A 22,488-nucleotide genomic window follows, 5' to 3' on the forward strand; every position below is an offset into this window, starting at 1 on the left:
GTCGGACACTTAACGGACTGAGCAACCCAGGCGCCCCTGAGGACTATGTTAAATTTGAAAAATCACATCAATTTTCCAGTTTTTTGTTCCGAATTAAAAACTCCCAGTGATTGACAGTTTGAGATTGTACTCACAAACTCAGATATCAGGTTTAAAAAAAAAAATCAAGAATGAGGCAAGTGGGTGGCTCAGTCGGTTAAGCATCCGACTTCAGCTAAGGTCATGATCTCAACGTTCGTGAGTTAGGGTCCTACGTCAGGCTCCATGCTGACAGCTCAGTGCCTGGAGCCTGCTTCAGATTCTGTGTCTCCCTCCCTCTCTCTCTCTCTCTGCCCCTCCTTTGCTCATGCTCAGTCTCTCAAGAATAAACAAACATTAATTAAAAAAAAGGTTTTTTTTAAGCTAGAATGGTAAAGCCTGACAATTTTGGCTATGAGGAATCCATGTATTTTTTTTTTTCTGACTTGATGCATCTAGTTAGGTAAGTACTTAAGTTTCACACATCGGATGCAAGTTCACTATTTCCAAAAGATTAAAAATGGGAAAACCAAAATATTTCCAGTAAGAGCAACCTTACCTATCGTTCTAGTAGAGACCTAAGAAAGCTCAACATTCAACAAGAGCTGATACCATGATGAGCAAAAAGGGAAGTGATTCTACTCTTACTAAATACAGGTCCTAAAAACCATCACTTAACTTCTCTTATCGTCAGTGTCCCCATCTGTTCATTGGGCTATTATTAAATTTCACCCACACAGAGTCTTTGAAGGGTTAAAATGTGAGCGCAGAACTATTGGCATCCTGTTAAACTCTGTAGAAATTGAGGGTATTAAGTGAAAGTATACACTTAAGAGCTGGGATGAGAATCACCAAGTTTTGCTCCTAATTATTTATTGCCAATCATCTGACCCAACTGGGCCTCAGGTTCTCTGTCTGTAAAAGAGGGTGATGTATTAGACAGTGTGATTTCTCCATCAACTTTGGAATTTTAGAACTGAGTAACTGCAAGCCGGGTAAATTTATCATCTGATGAGTATTTCAGTCTGTGTGAAATCAGTGTAGCCTCACATAGCCTGCCAGGGACAGGACTTAACCTAGGGTACGTTCCACCCAGCCATCTCAGAGTCTGTAGATACCTAACACTTCCTGAATCCATCATCAAATGCCTACTGACAGCCTCCTACAGGCCAGGGAACACAAGAAGCTCTGAATTAACAAGTTTTAATCCTGCATGTTTTTACAGCAGCCTAACTCTTCTATTCCATCTATAGACTCTCAAAATGAAACAAAACAAAACCCTTTCACACGAGTAAAAATCACTAACTCCACGTAAGTGCTCCACTATCTGATGGGTTGACAAAACACATCGGTACTATTTCATGGATCAGTGTAGCTGTTTTCTTGCTCTTTTTACCATAGCACATTTTTTTCCAGCAGGATATGTACTTATGACACCACTGTCCTAAGTCTCCATGACAGAAGACAACACATAGCATTCTTGCACAGTATAGTCAGTTCATGCAAAACCCATTACTTGAAAGTCATCTCCATTTTCATAGCACTTTATAGGAAATATAGGTAAATGTTCATACACACGATTCACAAGGTTTTATACAGATTCATCTCATCTTTCATTTGGTTTAGGAAACTGTAAAAGGGAAATAGAAGTAAACATTTATTCAGAGGCCCATTTTAATTCTTTGAGGAGGAAGCTATTTTTCTGACTATCCTATTATGCCAATACTGAGGAAAGAATATCAAAAAGGTCAGGGTGGTTTCACAGGAGGTAAGAAGAGTCTCAAGGATTTTTATTTCAGAGAAAAACCCCAAAGCCCCTCACCAATGTTTTCTGAATTCTTGCTAACATTCAACATCCTTCTTGAAGAGAAGCTGGTGGCCCCATTTCCAGCAGAGGGTCATAATCAACACTTTACCAAGTACAGCATCATCAGCAAGCAGAGGTAAATAACCTCCTCCAACTACTTCATAAATCTGATCCAATGTTAGGTCATGACCATGCTTGAAGTATCACCTTTTAAATAGATTTAAAAATATCCCTCAGGGCGCCTGGGTGGCTCAGTCGGTTAAGCATCTGACTTCAGCTCAGGTCATTATCTCGCGGTTCATGAGTTCGAGCCCTGTGTCGGGCTCTGTGCTGACAGCTCAGAGCCTGGAGCCTGCCTCAGATCCTGTCTCTCTCTTTCTCTTTCTCTCTCTCTCTTTCTCTCTCTCTTTCTCTCTCTCTCTCTCTCTTTCTCTCTCTCTCTCTCTCTTTCTCTCTCTCTTTCTCTCTCTCTCTCTCTCTCTCTCTTTCTCTCTCTCTTTCTCTCTCTCTCTCTCTCTCTCTCTCTTTCTCTCTCTCTTTCTCTCTCGGCCTCTTACCCACTCATACTCTGTCACCATCTCTCTCTCCAAGATAAATAAACATTAAAAAAAAAATTTTTTTTAAGTATCCCTCAAACCAGCAGCCAAGGATCCACAGGACTTACCTACACATTTAGCAATCCCTAAACTCTACATGAATGTTTACTTTTCATGCATTTATTTTGATGTTGAATCCCAGGACAATGTGTTCTGCTAACCGTAAAGCCAAAAATTCCCTTTTGCTGTTACACTTCCAATTGGAAAACATTCTCTGAGAATTCAGTATCCGTTTCTCAGGTTAGTATCTATCCAACAAAGTTATCTGGAAGACTATTAAGCCTGAAAGAGGTTTCCCCTTTGAGCACACGTGGCTCAAGTTTGAGACACAAAGACTAAGTAAGGAAAACTTGCAACTGTTCATGCTCTAGGTGACCTAGTTTTGCAATCAGTCTGAATCTATCAAGAGAAAAGAAGAGCACCTCGAACAGACCTTAAGTAATGCTCAGCATTTAATTGTACCGGTGATTCGAAAGGCATGGAGAGTAGGCCGGAGGCAAAGGAGCTTGGAAACAATTCCACACCCTCAAGTTACTGGTACACATGCTTCGAGTCCCAGGGCACTTATTCTGTGTTTTTATTATGTAGCTACTGCCATCAAAACGACTTCAGACAACCTGATAAAATTTGAGGCTTGGCCCAATTCCAAGCTTACAGTCTCACAATTTCTTGGGCCTGAAAATCTGCTTTACCCTAACTTCCCCAGGTCATTCTGACACCCAGATCAGGGTGAACAGGTAATTATGCAACCACATAGCACCTCCCCCTGATGATCCAGGGGCATCCGTGAGGAAACAAAGCCCCTTGACAGGTGTTCTCATTCTCAAAATTCTCTCAGAAGGTATTAGGAAAACTGATGTTCAGCAAGTGTATGATTAGCTCAACATGATGAAGGCTATACATAAAAAAGTTAATATACACTTACACATTTTTGTACACAGCCAGGGGCTTTCAGTATCTAACATGTCCAAACATGTGAGGAACATGGTAGAGAACCATCTTAGTCAAATTAATGCAGCCTGATAAAAAGATCAACGTCTGTTTAAATATTAAGAGAATAAGTTAAATAACCTGCTTTCTGATAATTTAAGGAAGCATGTTCAGTAGAGAAAAATGGTCAATAATGGAAACCATACGGAATAAAACCTAAGACACTAAATATTAGCCTCAACTAAAATGCAAGCGCTAAAAGCACAGCTTTTTCCTTCAGGCAATCCTCTATATACAGTACTTTGGCAATGTCAAATTGGCTATTCAATAAATATTTGTTTAATGCAATTCGAAAGTCAATGGCAACTAATGGGCATGTTGACAAATTTCCTCTGAACCATGTATAGCCATCTAGGTTTCTTCCCTAATAAACAAGAAGAATGAGAAATTGTTATTTGAATGTCAAGAACACATATTCATATTAATATATTATATATTTTTCACTTTACCATCTTCCCTCTGGAAAGTTTCTACCAAATAATACTCCCAACTGTATGAAATTGGCTTTTTCTTTTTGTAAACATTGTGAAGAGTGGTAGCTTCCTATGTGCAATTTTTTATGACTACTGAGCTTTTTTTTCATGCTATAGTCATTTACATTCTTTTCTGATGCCTGCTAATTTCCTATTTGTCCAATTTATCATGAAAAAAAATCTTTATATAAGAATGTTAGGTTTTTAATTAAATGTTGTAGACTTTCCCCCAGTTGCCATTTGCTTGTTAACATCATAGGGTTTTGTCCAATAAAAGACTTTAATTATGTTGTGGTCCCATTCCTTAGTAATTTCTTTTAGGAATTTTTTCAACCCCGAGATAAGCCTGAAGTAATCAAGAGGGCATATTTACTCATTACATATGGGAGGTCATGAGTTTAAATTACAATTCTGCCATAGCTTCAAAATTATGAGCCATTAGTGACCAATACTGTTGTGGTGGTAAGTTAATACATTTGATGAAAGAAATACACATCCTAAGCATCAGTGTTTAGAATATTTTTTCATCCTGTGGCCTTTAAATAATATTTTACTATCATTCTCATTTAAGATTAATACCTATTCTTAGTCTTCTCAGTCCTTCTACCACTGTAGATGAACTTTAAATCATGCCCAGTAGTCTTTCTCATTTGACTTCTAAGTGTGATTCTTTGACAGAAAACAAACACCCAATTTAGAGGATACAGGTAAGCTTATTATTTTCTCCTGAATTTGCCAGCTCATTTCTGTCTATCCTTACTGTAGGATGGACAAAATCAGCCATTTTGAGAAGGCAATGGTATTCATTTAAAATTCATTTTTAAAGGACCTCAGTTATCGAACACTGTTACTACACTTGAATTCTAATAAAAAAACTTAATAAATTTCTTTTTAAAAAATGAATTACTAAAAAATAAAGGATAAAAGCTATCAGCCCATCTGGCATTTAAAATGACCTGGAGGGGCGCCTGGGTGGCGCAGTCGGTTAAGCGTCCGACTTCAGCCAGGTCACGATCTCGCGGTCCGTGAGTTCGAGCCCCGCGTCAGGCTCTGGGCTGATGGCTCGGAGCCTGCAGCCTGTTTCCGATTCTGTGTCTCCCTCTCTCTCTGCCCCTCCCCCGTTCATGCTCTGTCTCTCTCTGTCCCAAAAATAAATAAAAAAACGTTGAAAAAAAAAAAAAATTTAAAATGACCTGGAAAGTAGGTCTAATTCAGGATACTGAAAAGTCACTTTTGTTTCAATATTTAAGTGAAATAATGCATACAATCTTCTTTGCTGTAAAACTTAATCATCTCAGCGTATTACTCCTTGATTTTGTGTAGAGAGGGTTTGTGTAGGGTGCCTGGATGGCTCAGTCAGTTAAGCGTCCAACTCCAGCTCAGGTCACGATCTCATGGTTCATAGGTTCAAGCCCCGGGTCAGACTCTGTGCTGACAGCTCAGAGCCTGGAGCCTGCTTTAGAATCTCCATCTCAGTCTCTCTCTCTCTCTCTCTCTCTCTCTCTCTCTCTCTCTCTGCCACTCCCCCCTCCACCCCCACCCCTTCTCCCTCATGCGCTCTCTCTCCCCCTCCCCCCCTCCAAAAAGAAATCGAACTACACGTGAATTCACTGGGGATAAAACACATTGGTGGATTATGGCTTTGCCAGAAATCTTTATCTGATTAAATTAGATTTCCTAGCATTCCCTCTACTGATGCAGTTTCTGTTTCCATCAAAGAAAAATATTAACATTTCCAAATACCTGAAAGAATTTAGTTTCACTAAATTTTTTCAGTAAAAACTAAACTTTTATTGTCTATGGTATTACTGATTACTAACAGCAGTTCCAGTTAAAAGCTTCACTTTTGCATTCTAGATGAAGTACAGTCTCCCTTAAGGATATTTAAGTACCTTCAAATAAGATCATTCTTTATTAGCGTCTCTTTCTGAGAATGCACCTGACAAGGAGAAAACAGAAAACTCAAAGCTGGAGATAGAACACATCTTAGAGAAGGAGTAATTATCCTTGTCCAGTTGAATTTGAGTCCGATTTCTGGCTAGTTACTTGTAATAAAGGGAAAACCATCACAAGTCTCAGCAGAGCAATGCAGTTTTTTCTGCAATTGCTCATTTTCTACCCTTTGCATGGACTTCTTTATTCAGGCATCACTGCATTCACAGTGCAGAGGAGGTACGGAATACAAATATTCATCACAGTGATGCACTCAAAAACAACACAAATGAGTGGGTTAAAAGCCCGTCAGGAATTTGTATGTAACAGTATAGGATTCTTGTTAGCTAAAAATAGTAGGCATACTAATTCAGAAGTAATTTTCCAGTTTATCATTTCACATTCATAAATAATGAATCCCTGTTTTTCATATCTTGATGCAGCTTTTCTGTATCTGAAGCTACTAGGCCTTAAAAGCTTTAGTTACCAAGTCAACACCATCTACCAATTGTTTTATGGTAAAAAATTAATTTCAGCACCTTGCCCAGGAATTCTAAGACACTAAACAACATACAGCACTTGACTGTTATCAAACTACATGAAATAGGCAAGATTCTCTCTGCCTAAGAACCTCTTCCTTTAATAGAAGCCATGTGCACCAACAGGGTGAAGGGAGGGGTAGAAAAAGAGAATCTTAAGCAGGCTCCACGCCCAGTGGAGGAACCAGACACAGGGCTTGATCTCATGACCCTGAGATCATGACTTGAGCTGGGGCACACTGTGGAAATAAGGCTTTCAACGCAGCCAGACTCTTAGGTTATAATTTTTTAATGTTGCAGAGAAATCTTAATTTATAGGTAAGTACGAGTCCTTGCTTTTGTAGAGCTTGCATTCTGGAAGTAATAGAGAAACCACTTGAAGAAAATGAAAATTACAGATCACTTCTTTACGGACATGTTTTCAACAGTCCTTTTGGATTCTCTTAAAATACCTGGGAGCCTGTTACTTAATTTCGCCGGTTTTCTCTTTTTGTTTATGGAAAGGCATGTATCTTCTGTGTCCATGTTAGTAAACCTCCATGGTGATCTACACTGTAAGAGTGAATGCTTAGAGAAACTAAAAAATTTCCAGTAAACCCATCAGAGAACTTAGCTGCCTCTGCCTTTATGGAGGAGATCCTATGAAGCAGACCTCCATTCCCAGCCGTCAATGTGTTCAGCAGGCTTCAATGTCTTCTTAACCAGCCCCCATCAAGGCCTTTGAGATTGCCCAACACCTTTGAGGAGATGCTAGAGCTGGGGCATATGTTTTGTGACCAGGATCCCAGTACACTTGTACTATGATATGCATTTGAGCATGTGGCTTCTCCTGGACAAATATTGTCAGTTTACCCCAGAGTGTCTTAGGTCAGCATTTCTACTACTGCTATGATACCAAGATTGGAAACCACTGTAGTACATGACAAAGATAAATTAGTACCCTGAGGGTCACGATCTCAACATTCGTGAGATTGATCCCCACGACGGGTGGGCGCTGTGCTGACAGGGCAGAGTCTGCTTAGAATTCTCTCTTTCCCTCTCTGCCCTTTCCCTGTTGGTGCACATTCTCCCTGAAAATAAAGTTTTAAAAGTTTAAAAAAAATCTTTAGAAAAAAAAAAAAGGAGAAAACTGTTACCCAAGATTAACAAGTGTGACATATGGCCCCTGTGACCAAAGAACCTTCAAGTACATTCGATTGTGGGCTCATCCACAGCATTAGCTTTCCAGCATTGCCCCAAAGGGCTGAACAAACTCAATTGTGCAGCTGAATTGATTAACTTGTCTGGGGGGAAAAAAGATAACTTCATTTCCACATTAATAAGGATCATTTGGCTTATCAGGGATACCTCTTGTTTCATTATGGTAAGCCATGTCATCTGCATAAACAAAGGTAATTATTTTCTTATTTTATGTGATCAGAAGGCATACAACTAGTTCATTCAAAGAAAAAAAAAAACTGCTTTCATTTGGGTCTAAATTAAAGACAGGGGAAAAAAAAAAAAATTAAAGACAGGGAGGCCAAGGTCCTTGATACCCGCCATTTAAAGTATCTTCCATCCAGAGAAGATATTCTGCCCTGTTGGATTAGGCTTTGAGGCATAAGGCTTGATAATGTGTTCATTGGAAGAAACAGGAGTTCACAGCAGGTGATCTCCAAGTCCCCTCAGGTAAGACACCTGGCTGACAGAGTCATTCCTGTGTTGTATTATGGGCTAGTGTGGGACTACAGAATTTTAACTGATTCTTCCCTTCGCCCCATCAGAACGATCTCTATGGGCTCCGTGAAAGTACAATCAATGTTTTTCAGTAATTTTGCTGTATACACAGATGAAAAACCTCCGAGTCAAGGGCTGCTGTTTACAAACTAAGGCCTACTGAGGCAGAACAGTATAAGATATGTAACCAATTATCATGCATTAAAGTACATGCACACAAAGGAAAGTAAGTTTTTAGAAGAAAATACTCTAACGAACAGACGAACCCTGATGGAACAGCTAACAGTTTTGTTAACAACCACAATTCTCTTCCTGCCTTTCTGAGGTATCAGATGACTACGAAATGAACAAAACTGGACTACGGCTGTTATCTTCAATGCTGGCAAGACATTACCCTCACCTTGCTAAGTTTTTAAAATACTGATGCCCAGAACTTACCAAGGATCAATTAAATTACAATCTCCCGAGACAGGCTATGGATATGGGTACATTTCTAGTCCTTGGTGATTTTAAGGTGTAGCCATGGTCAAGAATGACTGTTCTGGGGCACCTCAGTGGTTCAGCCGGTTGAGCATCCTACTCTCTATTTTGGCTCAGTTCATGATCGCAGCATAATGGGATTGAGCCCCCTATTAGGCTTCACACTGAGCATGGAGCCTGCTTAGGATTCTCTCTCTGACCCCCTTTGCCCCTCTCCCTACTTGAGCTCTTAAAAACAAACAAACAAACGGAACCGACGGTCTTATTAGAGCTTAAAATTAAAAGTGCAGTCCAACTGGTTACATGATAATCATTAGGCAATGCTGTTGAACTTTAACCCACAGAGGAATTGCCTTTGACATGAACTTCTGGTTCTGTCCCAGGACCACAGGGTAGGGCCTGACATTCTGCATTTGCCACAGACATGATGGTGATGATCTGACAGGTACACTCAGCAGCCACATCCTTCAAACACTAGTTCTTAAATGTGGCTGCACACTGGAATAAGCTGGGGCCCAATAGTATCTGGGCCCCTTCTACAGAGATTCTGATGACTCTGGGTACTGGGGTTTTAACAGTTCTCCAGGTGATTCTAATAGGCACCAAAATTTGAGGCCACTGCCTTAGCTTGTACCTCGTTAAAGAACCCAAGACTAACTGGAAAACCATGCATGAAGAGGAGTAAGAAAAGCATCCTGTATAGGTGATGGGCTGCACATACTGACAGGTCTCCTAGCCAAAGCACCAACATGTGACAAGTCACACTTTTCTACAACATTCAGAAGCTCTGCCACCACTGGATCTGCATTCCCCTGTGGTAGCAGGCAGGTAGGACTAAGTACAGTCTGTCCCGTTAGAAGGTAGTCCACTTGGGGCGCCTGGGTGGCTCAGTCGGTTGAGCTTCCGACTTCAGCTCAGGTCATGATCTCACAGTTTGTGAGTTCGAGCCCCGTGTCGGGCTCTGTGCTGACAGCTCAGAGCCTGGAGCCTGCTTCAGATTCTGTGTCTTCCCCCTCCCCCGTCTCTCTCTGCCCCTCCCTGCTCATGCTCTGTCTCTCTCAAAAATAAACAAACATTTAAAAACCATTTTTAAAAAAAAGGTAGCGCCCTTTCCCATGTGTCAGGCCCACCTGTCCATTCCCATCATCTGTATCATCTGTCTTACCCTGTGGACAGTCGAGTCTGACAACTCTGGGTGAGGCAATGCCTCCTGAACAATGACTCCAGGTCACCTGGCACACCTAGCAAGTAGCCAGCAGAGCTTGGTTCCATCCAGACTGTATATAAAATCAATCATTGGCTTCTTCAGTTTTTAGACACTGTATATGTACTGATGAGCTGTCCTTTCCCAAACCTATTATTTAGTAATATTCAAGGGCTCACAGTTAGTGACTAAGCCCATTCAACAGATCACCTATTACATCTGACTCCAACTTGTTGACCTCTGTGTGTGGAGTCCATCGAGGTCAAGCTGCTATTACCCATTTTCTATCTATGCCCTTCATCTGTGCACAGAGCTGAATAAGCCCTGTTCAGGCTGTGCAAGTCTTTTCAAAAAACTAGACTGTAAGCTCCTTCAAAAGACTGTGAGCTTGCTGTAAAACTGTCCTTTTATTATTTTTATTTTTTAACGTTTATTTATTTTTGAGAGAGATAGGCAAGTGTGTGCAAGGGGGAGGGGCAGAGAGAGAAGGGGACACAGAATCCGAAGCAGGCTCCATGCTCTGAGCTGTCAGTACAGAGCTGAAATAGGGCTCGACTCACAAACAATGTGATCGTGCCCTGAGCCGAAGTCAGATTGCCTGTTCTTTTAAAGTAAATGCCAGGAGGGGACCTGGGTGGCTCAGTCGGTTGAGTGGTTCAGGTCAGGATCTCGCAGTTTTTGAGTTCGAGCCCCATGCTGGGCTGTGCTGACAGCTCAGAGCCTGGAGCCTGTTTCAGATTCTCTGTCTCCCTCTCTCTGCCCCTCTTCTGCTCATGCTCTCTGTCCCTCAAAAATGAATAAACATTAAAAAAAAAATTTAAAGTAAACGCCAGGGGTACCTGGGTGACTCAGATGGTTGAGTGTCCGCCTTTAGCTTAGGTCATGATCTCACAGTTTGTGTGTTCCAGTCCCATGTTGGCCTTGGCACTGACAATCTCTGCCCCTCCCCCCACTTGTGCGCTCTTGCTCTAAAAAATAAACATTAAAAAACCAAAGTCCAGAAAGTATTTTAACAAATCAAACCAAACCAACCAACCACCAAGCACTAAGAAAATTAAAATGCAAGTGTACCTTGGACTTAAAAAGCCATCATCCATCTGGTGAGAATCTGTCATAAGGCATTCCCTGATTGTGTCCAATGTGTCATCTTTGTACTGACCATGCTCTGTGGCCTTTGTTTCATCTATCACTAGACTGAGTCCCTTCAGAAATAATAGCTCTCTCGGCTCTACCCCAGTGGGGAAGCTTTCACAGGGTGGGTCATCAATAAAGCAGTACTCCAAGAATGAATAAACCCACATACACTGATTCCAGAGAGCTCCTGGTAGCTCATGTCTGCTTGTATTTTTTGTTCTAATACTTCAAAATCTATGCTGGCAGAAAGCTATTGGTGGAGAATGTGAACACACAAAAAAAGTCCTTGTGCACCTGGACTTTATGTTTTCCACACCCCAAGTGGCTAAAATTGTTAAAATTTGGATTGTACATCAACTATCAACAATCACAGGAGGATTGGTTTTTCCAGAACTGTGCTTCATTATTTTCCAAGTATAGACGAAAATCACTGCATACTTTCACACGCATCTTTTAGGTGTATCTTTATTAGGTCTTTCAGTAAGGAGCAGTATTCAAGAGCAAAGAGGACACGCTCAACCTACTTCAATTATGTTCTGACCAACCAAGCTGTGTGGTACCATTCAGCAAAACCGCTGTAATCACGGAGTTTGTTCCTGTCCATTTACTTAATAGAAAAATGCATCAAATGTATTTCAAAAAAAAGCAAGCAATAAACTCATCCATTTGTTCTCTGAATTTATTTTTGAGACAGAGACAGTGCAAATGAGTGCGGGGAGGGGAGGGACAGAGAGAGAGAAAGAGAGAGCAGAGCCAGACCAGGGCTCAAACTCATGAACCCAACCCTAAGATCATGACCTAGGGTCAAGAGTCGGACACCTAACTGACTGAGCCACCACGGCGCTCCTCAACCATTTGTTCTTGAAAAACACAAACAAAAAAATCCCAACAATGCAGTAACTCTAAAATATCTCTAAGCTAGTTCAGACATTCCACAAAGAGGACCATTTTTTAAATGCTCACAACACCCTATGCCCAATCATCGCACTTTTTATGATTATCAAAAGAAAAAAAAAAAGAAAATGAGGTAGTATTTCTTAGTCATACATTTCTAATTGTGCTTGCATTTTCTAAGATCTATTTCTCTTGAAATTACAAAGGGCATCCTTGATTGAACAATTACAATGATTCATTTTCCCTTCTAAGAATCCATTTAACAATTGAGGGCGGCCCATCATACTATGTTTGCATTGCTTGGTTATGTGAAAAATCTCTAAGCCTCAATTCTAACACCCAGTGGCTAGAGGAAGGGGTAGATATTTTTTGTCATCTCCTCCAACTCCCCTTGCTATAGGGGAGAACCCAGAGAACTCACACAAAGTCTTGCTGAGGGCCACTAGAGCGTGAGCTAGCACAATAACCAGAACTCTGTCAGAGCCTGCCCTCCCCCCCTGCAGCACACACCCTCTATCTGTGGGCAGATATGGTCTGTCCTTCAGTGCCTTATGCTCCCACAGGTCTCGCTGGTGTGTCATGTCTTTAAGGCCCTGAATGCTTCTACCCCGGCCACTTCTCAGTGTTGTTGATGCAACTGGTCTCCTTCAGAGAGGGGCTAACCACTCCTTTTGGACTAAGAACAGTCTTGCTTGGGAGTGCCTGGGTGGCTCAGTCGATTAAGTGTCCAACTTCGGCTCAGGTCATGATCTCATCGTCCACGAGTTCAAACCCTGCATCAGGTTCTGTGCTGACAGCTTGGAGCCTGAAGCCTCCTTCAGATTTTCTCTGTCTCTCTCGCTCTCTGTCTCTCTCTGTCCCTCCCCCACTCACACTTTGTCTCTCTCAAAAATAAATAAATGTAAAAAAAAAAGTCTCTGTAGACACTTTAGCTTCTGAGTAACATCAAATACCAAGCTTGACAATAATTTTAGCTTGAAAACTCATGCTTATAGGTCATGATAGCAAATTATTTGATTGTAATTCCTCAGAATACTGAGATAGGTCATTAAGGCAAACAAAAACACCCAAGTGTTATAGGGTATGGGCATTCCCATTACTCACCATTCTATTAAGTTCTTATGCTATTTTTGGTCCTAATCATTCAAGTCTCTAAAGACTTGCTATTTCACCGATCTTCAAGACTGAAAATATTCAAGGGTTTAAGAGACAGATTCAGTCTTCAGTAAGTATATTTTGTCATTAAAATAAGCAGAAATTAAATTTGTCAGAGCAAACATTCACCAGAAAAAAAGCTATTTATCTGAAAGTTCTGAACACATAGGTTGGAGGAGTCGATAAACAGTATCTAGGTAAGAAAACTGCATTTTTTAATGCAAATGTGAAGCAATTTAATGAACCTTCAAAGGAAGTTTAAAGAGAGCACGATGGTTGACATTTAGTGAAATTTTCATGTTTCTCAAGGAGCTCTCTACAGAAATTAAATATTTAAAGTAAAAGAGGAAGTCTGCAAAACAAAAATCAAGCTATTTATAGCCAATCTCAGACAGCAAAAAAGGTTATCTATATAAAGAAAAAACTTGGGGGTGCCTGGGCGGCTCAGTAGATTGAGCATCCGACTTCGGCTCAGGTCACGATCTCACAGTTTGTGGGTTCGAGCCCTGCGTGAGGCTCTATGCGGACAGCTCGGAGCCTGCTTCAGATTCTGTGTCTCCTGCTCTCTCTCTGTCCCTCCCCCACTCATGCTCTATCTCTCTGCCTCAAAATAAATAAACACTAAAGAAATTTTTAAAAAAGAAAAAACTTGGGAATCAAGAACACCTATTTGTCACTCATGCTTTAAGCATTATTATGGCTTGCTCTTAGAGGTCTCCTTAGCACCTAGCAGGATAGCAAGAGGGCACACAGCAAAAAGCTATCTAAATTCCAATCAAAATCTCCACCTCTCCACTTCTAACCAGCTCAACGGCCTTGGGCAAGTTACTTAGTCACTCAGTTCTTCAGTTACATCATAGGGATATGAGGACTGAGTCCATAGACACAAAGCATTTTGGTATACCTGGCACATTTCCCTAAGATGATGGGAACTCAACCACATGTTCAATTTAATTCACTTTCAAAATGTGCAGCATAGAATTTACAACTGTAATGAACCCTACTCATGATGGAGTGTAGTCCATTCTCTTCATTGTGCAGATGAGAAATTTGCTTCAGGTGCCAGAGCTATTAATAATGAAGCCAGGTGTGACCTCTCAATGTATTACATAACCAGCGGCTACTTTTCCAGTAAGAAAACTCCCCATTCTTCTCTTTTTCCTGCCAATGCCCTTCACTGACAACCCCGACCTTTTTTTTTTTCCCCACATTTGAGAAGGGTAGGTGATGAACACATGCACACACAATGTTGTGGAGAAACCATGTTGTCTATCTGCATGAACAAATTGATGAAATCGAATACTGACATCCTAAGATATTTTGGTTCTGCCGAATTCTCTAAAAGAATAAAGCACTTACTTATTGGCACACGAGCTATACAACCAAGTAACTACTAACATTTGAGTAGCAGCCAACAATTTTCATGGGTGCTCTTCACAGGTATCATGCATTCTTTCTAAGGTCTTAGTCTCTTGGAAAAAAAAAAAAAAACCCTGCACATTTCCAACCTGTAGTTTACAAAGCATTCCACACTTTCAGCTGAGGCTGCCAAAGAGCCTATTCTGAAAGCACAATATGCATTTTCCAAAAGCCCAAATCAGAGCCACATGTGTTCAGTATACGTCAACAGTGAGTACTTGTGTATTAACTGTAGGTTCTGAGACACATCCCCTTTCATTTCTTGCATTTAGTGCCTGAAGAGGGTGGAACAATTTAACAAGGAAACAGCTGCGAGAACAATGAATAAATCTAAAGCCTAGTGACTTTTAGAGTATGGTAGTAAAATGTACTGTGCAACTAACAATTATATCAAGAAATGAAGCCTCCTATGACAAGTGTGCTCTAACTTGACTTGCTGTGCACTCAAGAATACAAAAAGCCAACGAGGACAATGAAAAAACACAGTATTAGAAGACGTACATTTTTCCTTCCTGCCCCACTTTTCTGGAAACACATAAATAGGAGCTAACCGGAATATAAAATAAAAACATTATTTTATTCTCTTGATAACATCCCACTTATTTCCTTCCTTTCTTCATGTAAACATGATTACACATTAAAATAAGATAAAATAAAATCAAGAATTATTAGTTTCCTATTGCTGTGTAACCAACTGTCACAAGTTTAGTGACTTAAAACAAGAAAACGTATTATCTCACAGTTCTGTAGATCAGAAGTCTGGGCACATGATGGCTGCATTCCCTGCTCAGGATCTCCCAAGGCAGAAATCAAGGTGTCAGCAGGACCTCATTCTTGTCTGGAGCTCCTGGAGGAAAATCTTCTTCCAAATCGTACTCACGTTGTTGACTGAATTCAGCTCTTTTGGCTTGCATAATGTGAGTCCCTGTTCCTTTGCCAGCCACCTGCATTTTGAGGCTTGTGATCCCCTCCATCTTCAAAGTCAGCAGCCGACTCTCTCTGGGAAATCCCTTGCACACTCTTGTCAGGAAGAGCCAAGTCCCTTTTAAGATCTCCTCTGAATAGATACAAGCCACCAAACCCAGCCTCCCTATATTGAGGGGCACTGATTTGGGGCACCTGGGTTGTTCAGTCAGTTAAGCGTCCGACTTCCGGCTCAGGTCATGATCTGGCGGTTTGTGATTTTGAGCCCGGAGTCGGGCTTTGTGCTGACAGCTCAGGGCCAGGAGCCTGCTTCGGATTCTGTGTCTCCCTCTCTCTCTGCCCCTTCCCGTTCATGCTCTCTTTCCCTCTCAAAAATAAACATTAAAAAACTTAAAAGAATAAAAGATGCACTGATTTGAAACTTGAATCACCTGAGCAAAACCCTTTAACACCATACTGACCTTGGGTGTTTAACTGCCTGCCTGGGAGAAGGGGCCTCTGCGTGTTCCCACACCAAAGTGGGACCTTTGGGTGCCATTTCAGTTTTGTTTCCTACAGCCGGCAAATCAAGAGTATACTCTACTCAACAGGAATTAACAGGTTATTTTTACTTAAACACCATTTTGGATTTCAATCTCTTCTAAAAACAAACTTTCTTGTTATCTGTTCAGACCTAAAAGAAAAAGAAAAGCAATGTGGAAGAATTCTAAAAGCCAATTTCAATTATTTAGAAAATCCATTGCAATCTCATCTAAGTAATTGATATTTCTCACTACGGTAGCCTAGTGATTTTTAAATTCTTTTAAATCAAAGGTTAGACGTTGACAAAAATGCTCCACGGAGGATTAAGGAAACATTAATGATGTGCAAATATTGATGTGTGGTTACTTGACAATGAAAATAATTTTACATTATCGGCCATCCTCCCGAATTAGTGAGAAAGCCACCTGGAGAGAATACTAGATTGAAGACTGCAGCACAAGAAAAGCTGTAAGCACGGGAGTATCCCATTAGCTCTGCTAAGTAAAGGGTGTGTTTTATAGACTGTAACATGTATCCCTTTTATTGTTTTTCCCCTCTCCTTCCAAACATCTTTATAGCATTAGCCACTCATGTCAGGAAGCACAAGACGATGTGTTAAAAGAAACCTGGTTCCCATTCTACTATGCCTTTAGCCATCTATGCATCTTTAGAAAAGCCATTTATCTCTATGCCTCATTTGTAACATAAAACCATTTTAGAATTTTGTCTTAATTTTAATGTTTATTTATTTTTGACGGAGAGACACAGAGAGACAGAGCATGAGCGGGGGAGGGGCAGAGAGAGAGGGAGACAGAATCTGAAGCAGGCTCCAGGCTCTGAGCTGTCAGCCCAGAGCCCGACGCGGGGCTGGAACCCACAGACCGCGAGATCGTGACCTGAGCTGAAGTTGGACATTCAACCGACTGAGCCACCCAGGTGCCCCAAACCATTTTAGAATTTTAGAGCTAAAATGGACCTTTGAGATCACGATCTTTATAGTTTCAGCCAGCTCTAGTCAAAATTATCCAAACACCAACTTTTAAAAAGGGAAAATATTCCAATTAGAGAAATGTGATATTTAAATTGATATAGCAGGTTATTTACTTTCCTGGTTGGAGAAGGTTATCACTTTTATTACTTTTAATTTTATTTTATTTTTTTTTTTTTTAAATTTTTGTTTAACGTTTTATTTATTTTTGAGACAGAGAGAGACAGAGCATGAACGGGGGAGGGGCAGAGAGAGAGGGAGACACAGAATCGGAAGCAGGCTCCAGGCTCCGAGCCATCAGCCCAGAGCCCAACGCGGGGCTTGAACTCACGGACCGCGAGATCGTGACCTGAGCCGAAGTCGGCCGCCCAACCGACTGAGCCACCCAGGCGCCCCTATTACTTTTAATTTTAAAGTTCTGCAGATATTTTCACATTTTGATAAATGAAGCATCTTAATCCTTCTCCTAACCCCGTTACAGTTCAATACACTGAGCTATGGTTCTGCTTATGTTCTCAACTTCATTATTTACAGCAGTTAAAAGAATATTGTTATCCTACAAAACTGTAGACACTTCCAAATTCAAAGCCTAATGTGTTAAAATCAGTTCAATCTTCCCAGAATAATAAGGCCATGTGACCTTGCTTTGGATGATCTGCAAGAAAGAAGGGAGAAGCCAGATTCACAATTACTCTGAACTTCTGTTTATTGACATTCCTGAACCTTTGACATAACCTAATTCAATTTACATTTACAGAGAGGCTATGATACATCTGATTTTGTATCGGACCAGAAATTTCCCACGGGCATCTTTTTATCCTCAGCACATAGAATGGTGATTAGAACTTAGCAGGTTCTCAAAATATATTTTTAGAATGAGTCTAGAAACTGCACAGGTCCTGCTTTCAAAGAGCTGACAATCTAGTGAGAAAGATGGATTTTAGCCCAGTGACACCCAGTTCAGGCTTCTAACCTACAGAACGGTAGGAATATTAAGTTTGTGTTGTGTTAAGCCACTAAATTTGTGGTAATCTGTTATGCTGTTATGGTAGCCATAGGAAACTAACTTGGGGATCAGGGAATTGGTTTCAGCTCTGACCAGGCTTCACTGTGGTGGTATTTCCAGAAAAACAAAGGGCCGGGGGGGGGGGGGGGGGGGGGGGGGGGCCAGAGGCAGGGAAACAGGTGTTGTTGATTAAATCCTTGCTCTGAGCAGCACTGGCGCAAAGTGGCCTTTTATGTGGAAATGCAAAATGTCAAGCCCTACACCACACCTACTGAACCAGAGTAAGCAGTTTAACAAGATCCCCAGGTGAACTGCATTCTTATTAAAGTTTGAAAAGCACTACATTGAAGTTATTAAAAACTATTTTAGAATGTGCAGAAATCTTTGATTCTTCTTTTTTGAAACCCAAATTTGCTGGGGGAAAAATACTCAACCACACCCACAACAAGACAGCTGGCTGCTGTTTGTTACAATGACAAAAGAAATATAAACAATTCAATTACTCTTAAATAATGAAAAGGCCCTTCAGTAAAATCCATTTGCCCCACCTGCAAAGGATTTTCCTTTGACAACTCCCTTTGGTTGAGAGATTTTAAATGTCAAAAGTTTTACACCTTTAAATAAATATTCGAATGCCTGGTATAGTACTCATACAGCTATATTGTGGGGAACAAAATAATTTCATTCACATAATACATTTTCTTTAATTACTTTAATATAAAAGACAGCAATGTTCCATATTTCACATAATATAAAAAAAAGTTTTAAAACCCTCTAATAAGTTTTTAAAGAAAATAAATTTATTGAAGAGTAGCAATGACTACAAAATTAATACTACCAAATCATTACTCAAGCCTTTGCATTAATTGTAATATTTGGAGGGTAGGAAGAGAAAATATCAAATAAGAATATGGACACTGAAAAACTCGATTTTACCCAGGCTTTAACTCTTTGCTAAATCTGGTGCATATTAGAATATGTATTCAAGATTGCTGTAAACACATTCAGCCAAAGTCAGCTCGTCACTAATTACACAGTATTGTAAATCATTCCATTTACAAAATTAAAACAAACAACAGCCCAATGAGTCTTTCTAGGTAAAATATCCCAGTAAAAAAAAGAACATTAACTGAATTTGTGATGATGACTAGAACAAGAAAATTAGCATACTCAAGAAAGAAACATAATTATTCAATACAATTTTGTTTGGTTAGATCAATGCAACTCACTCAAGTAAGATGACTGCATTGAAGGAAAGGGGTAACATGATCCAAAGGCCTGTTTTAAGTTCTCACCTAATAATCCTCTTTCAATCAACCTGTAAAGTAAAAGCACAGAATCCATACTACAACATAGATCTGAATGATACTACAAAAGTCAAACCATGATCGGCATATTTTTCTTTACAGTGCACAATTTAAGAAAACGTCACAAGAGTATTCACTTTAGAAAATAATGATCTGTGGTACAGTAAAGACAAAACAGGCACCTCCATTATAATTTTTAATAAATAAAAGCACATTAAACAAAAACAAAAAGAAAAGGAATAAAGCAGCACCTGAAGCCTTCAACACTGTAACTAAATGCTGGTACCCGAAGGGTCTAACTGCTTACGTTTTACTAAGAGGCGCAAAAGAAGAGCCAATTTTTGACTTGAACGTTTTAATTCTAGTAGAGACAAGAGCTTGTCTGGGCTTACAGTCCTGTCACCTGATGCCGAGGAAGAGACCAGTCCTTCAAACGTCCTTATACTTTGGAAAGCAGGCCTGACTCTGGGGCGCTCGCCTTAATTAAATTCTGAATTTCCTTGAATTTTGGATGGTCTTTATCTGCCACCAGCTGTAGCAGAACAGCCTCACTGGTCGTCACTATGATCCCAGTTCGAGCAAGACGCTTAAAAAAAAAAAACAAAAAACAAGATAAGGACAAATCAAGAACTAAGCATGACAATGAACAGTATATTACAGAAGCAAAAGCAAGGGTAGGACACAGTTAATCAGCGTCCTCTAGTAAAGCCATGGTCCTTAGTCATACCATCAAATTCACTCATGGAGACAAACCAGAAACCCATTATGATTATTCTCTATATTAGTAATATGGACAAGAAATAAGCAGAAGAAAACACATAGCTAATATTATGATTTATATGTACCAGGGAGGAAAAGAAATCAAGACTATGAATGCACAACGATTTTTATTTTTTCTCTATTTCCAAACATGTGACCTACAGCATGTGTGTCCTTCCTGTAAATAAGAAATGACCAGTGGTAGAACACCTTCAAGTGAGGGCACCTGTGTGGCTCAATCAGTTGGGTGTCCAACTTCGGCTCAGGGCATGATCTCACGGTTCGTGAGTTCGAGGCCCACATTGGGCTCTGTGCTGACAGCTCAGAGCCTGGAGCCTGCTCCGGATTCTCTGTCTCCCTCTCTCTCTGCCCCTCTCCCACTCACGCTCCGCCCCTCTCTCTTTCTCAAAAATAGATAAATATTACCAAAAAGAAATTCAGAAAATAAAAAAAAAAAAAAAAAAAGAAGACCTCCAAGCAAGGTCTAGGAATGTGCCCCTGGGATGATGATAACAGAACCACCACCACTGCCACCATCATAAACTTCAGAATTACTAAACACGAGTATAAAATTTAAGGCTGTCTAAAGTTTCACTGACAGGTCAATGAATGTCCTTGCCAAATTGCCCCAGGGGAACCATAATAAAGAACCAAGGACAGAAATCTCAAGGAGGGAAGGAAGAGGGCAAAGAAGACAAAGTCGAGAAAAAGGCAGAGTGATCGAGAACTGAATGAGAATTCTAGAGTAGAGAGGTACTCTTAGATGTCTCTGTTATCAGAAACTACAGGGAAAAAACTGGCCAACTGCTATTCCAAGAAACATCTACTAAAAGAACCATGGAAGACAGGTGGTTAGAAATAATTCCCAGGCAGGTCAGAAGAAATGACCTAGATCAGTCACTCCTCATAAAGGAGGAGTCCCATGAAGAGCCAGGACATCCTTGCAGAGTGAAGGTTAATCCTTCAGATGACTGTAGATGCACCTGCCCAATTTTCCCACGGGCATTGCAACCCCTTCCTTTTTAACCCCAAGGACGCAGCAGGGAGTAGGAGCCATAGCCTACTCTTCAGAAAGCAAGCTTGGACTCAACAGCCAGTGTGGAAGGGCACGCAGAGCAGCTGACGAGAACTCTAAAGAAATGAACAAACAGCAGAGTTACATAGGGAAGAGCGAGGAAAGACAGCAAGCGTGCTACGCTAGTACTCTTTATGTTGAGACAAATAACCCAGGTAAGTTATCTCTGAGTTTCTTAAGGACTTCTGGAAGCTAATTTCCTCCTCCTTGCCTTTTAGTCAACTTCTGCCTACCATACCAAAACCCTAAGAAATCTCCAGGGCTGTGTGCTAGTTTCGGAGACAAGGGCAGGGGACAAATATGAGACTAGATGCAGCACAGCTGTGTGAATGTCTTCAGACGCAGCTCCCTCCCTCACTAGCTGGCGGCCCTGCCCAGCCTTCCTCACTGACCAAGGTTCAACCAGCAGACTTTCAATGATTTGCTCTGAATCCCAATCACATACTTTCAGTGTCCGCAAGAGTGCTTTACACTCAAGAGTGCCAACAGAGGTCAGTCCTTGCTTATCTCTCTAGTTCCTTAGTGAGGCAAGAAGGACAGAGAACTGTTTGTTCCCAGATGGAAGGAAGAAATCAGATGACTCCTGAAGAAACCAGCTTTCCCTAGTGCTCTGCTGACCACAATCTGCTTGACCACAGGCCAACAATCCTCAGTGACGCTGAGGCGGGTCACCGTGGCGGGAATAGGCTGGAATGCTCAAGGCACAGAAACACATATTAGTCAACTGAAACCTACACAGTGTTACTTAGCTCCAAGACGGAGATATGGCCAGTAGTGACTGGACTCAAAACTAATCAAGCCAAGAACCTGTATGAGGGAGGCATGGCTCGGCAATGTGCAAAGCTTTTAGAACAGACTCCCAGACCTTCCCATGGTGCCTGCCAGCCCCAACTGAAAGGTACCTGAGCAGAGAGAGAAAAGCACCAACTTGTCCAGACATAGGCAGGTTCGTGTACAACAACGTGAGGTGTGAGGACACCTACAGTACCGGTCCCAAACTCTCTTTCTTTCCTGGATTCAAAAGAGGCAGTTAAAACTGCACATCTTTAATGCACACAGATACATAACTTATTAGGCTTCTGAAATTCATCCCCTACACTTTGCAAAAACAGTCCAAAGAGGCCTCCGAAAAAGAAAAGTTACTCTGATCCACAAATCTCCAAATGCGAGGGCACAAAGCCATGACAGCTTCAGAGAGGGCAAAGCGCAGAACAAAGACAAAACCCAGTACATTTCCAACCAACATCAACAAACCTCCACAAGTACAAGGGTATCAAGTTCCAGAGAGGGTTTCCTTCTCTTTTATTTTGCATTTACCCTACCAATTATTAGTTGAAAGAAACAATGCCTGACAGATGGCCGGTGCTCAAAATATTTTGTCGAATAACCCACATACCACAAACTCTGGCACAGAAGTTTCAGTAATAGTAATTATAAATCATCTTAGTATAATAATCTCAACAGGGAATATGGGGAGTTTCAGGAATTCCTTAGGTAGTTGTGTTCTAAAGGAACAGAGAAGGAAGCTGGCCCGATTGCTATTTAACTTT

The 22,488-nt window shown here is 40.8% G+C and overlaps 1 protein-coding gene across 3 annotated transcripts in view; it reads right to left on the reverse strand.

Moving 5' to 3' along the window:
• ISOC1 (isochorismatase domain containing 1) overlaps positions 1-22,488 on the reverse strand; it is a 254,158-nt gene that overhangs the window by 219,190 nt on the left and 12,480 nt on the right. The window contains exon 5 of one of the 3 annotated variants that reach the window (XM_025923510.2): positions 18,576-19,690. The exons of the other annotated variants lie outside the window; for them this stretch is intronic. Within the exon in view, the coding sequence (XP_025779295.1) occupies positions 19,544-19,690 (147 nt within the window). The 3' untranslated portion in view covers positions 18,576-19,543. Of the gene's footprint in view, positions 1-18,575; positions 19,691-22,488 lie in introns of those variants that run through there. 3 annotated transcript variants of the gene reach the window in all.

This window comes from Puma concolor, chromosome A1, assembly GCF_028749965.1.
Source record: "Puma concolor isolate L17-30 chromosome A1, mPumCon1.1.hap2, whole genome shotgun sequence".
Lineage (NCBI taxonomy): Eukaryota > Metazoa > Chordata > Mammalia > Carnivora > Felidae > Puma > Puma concolor.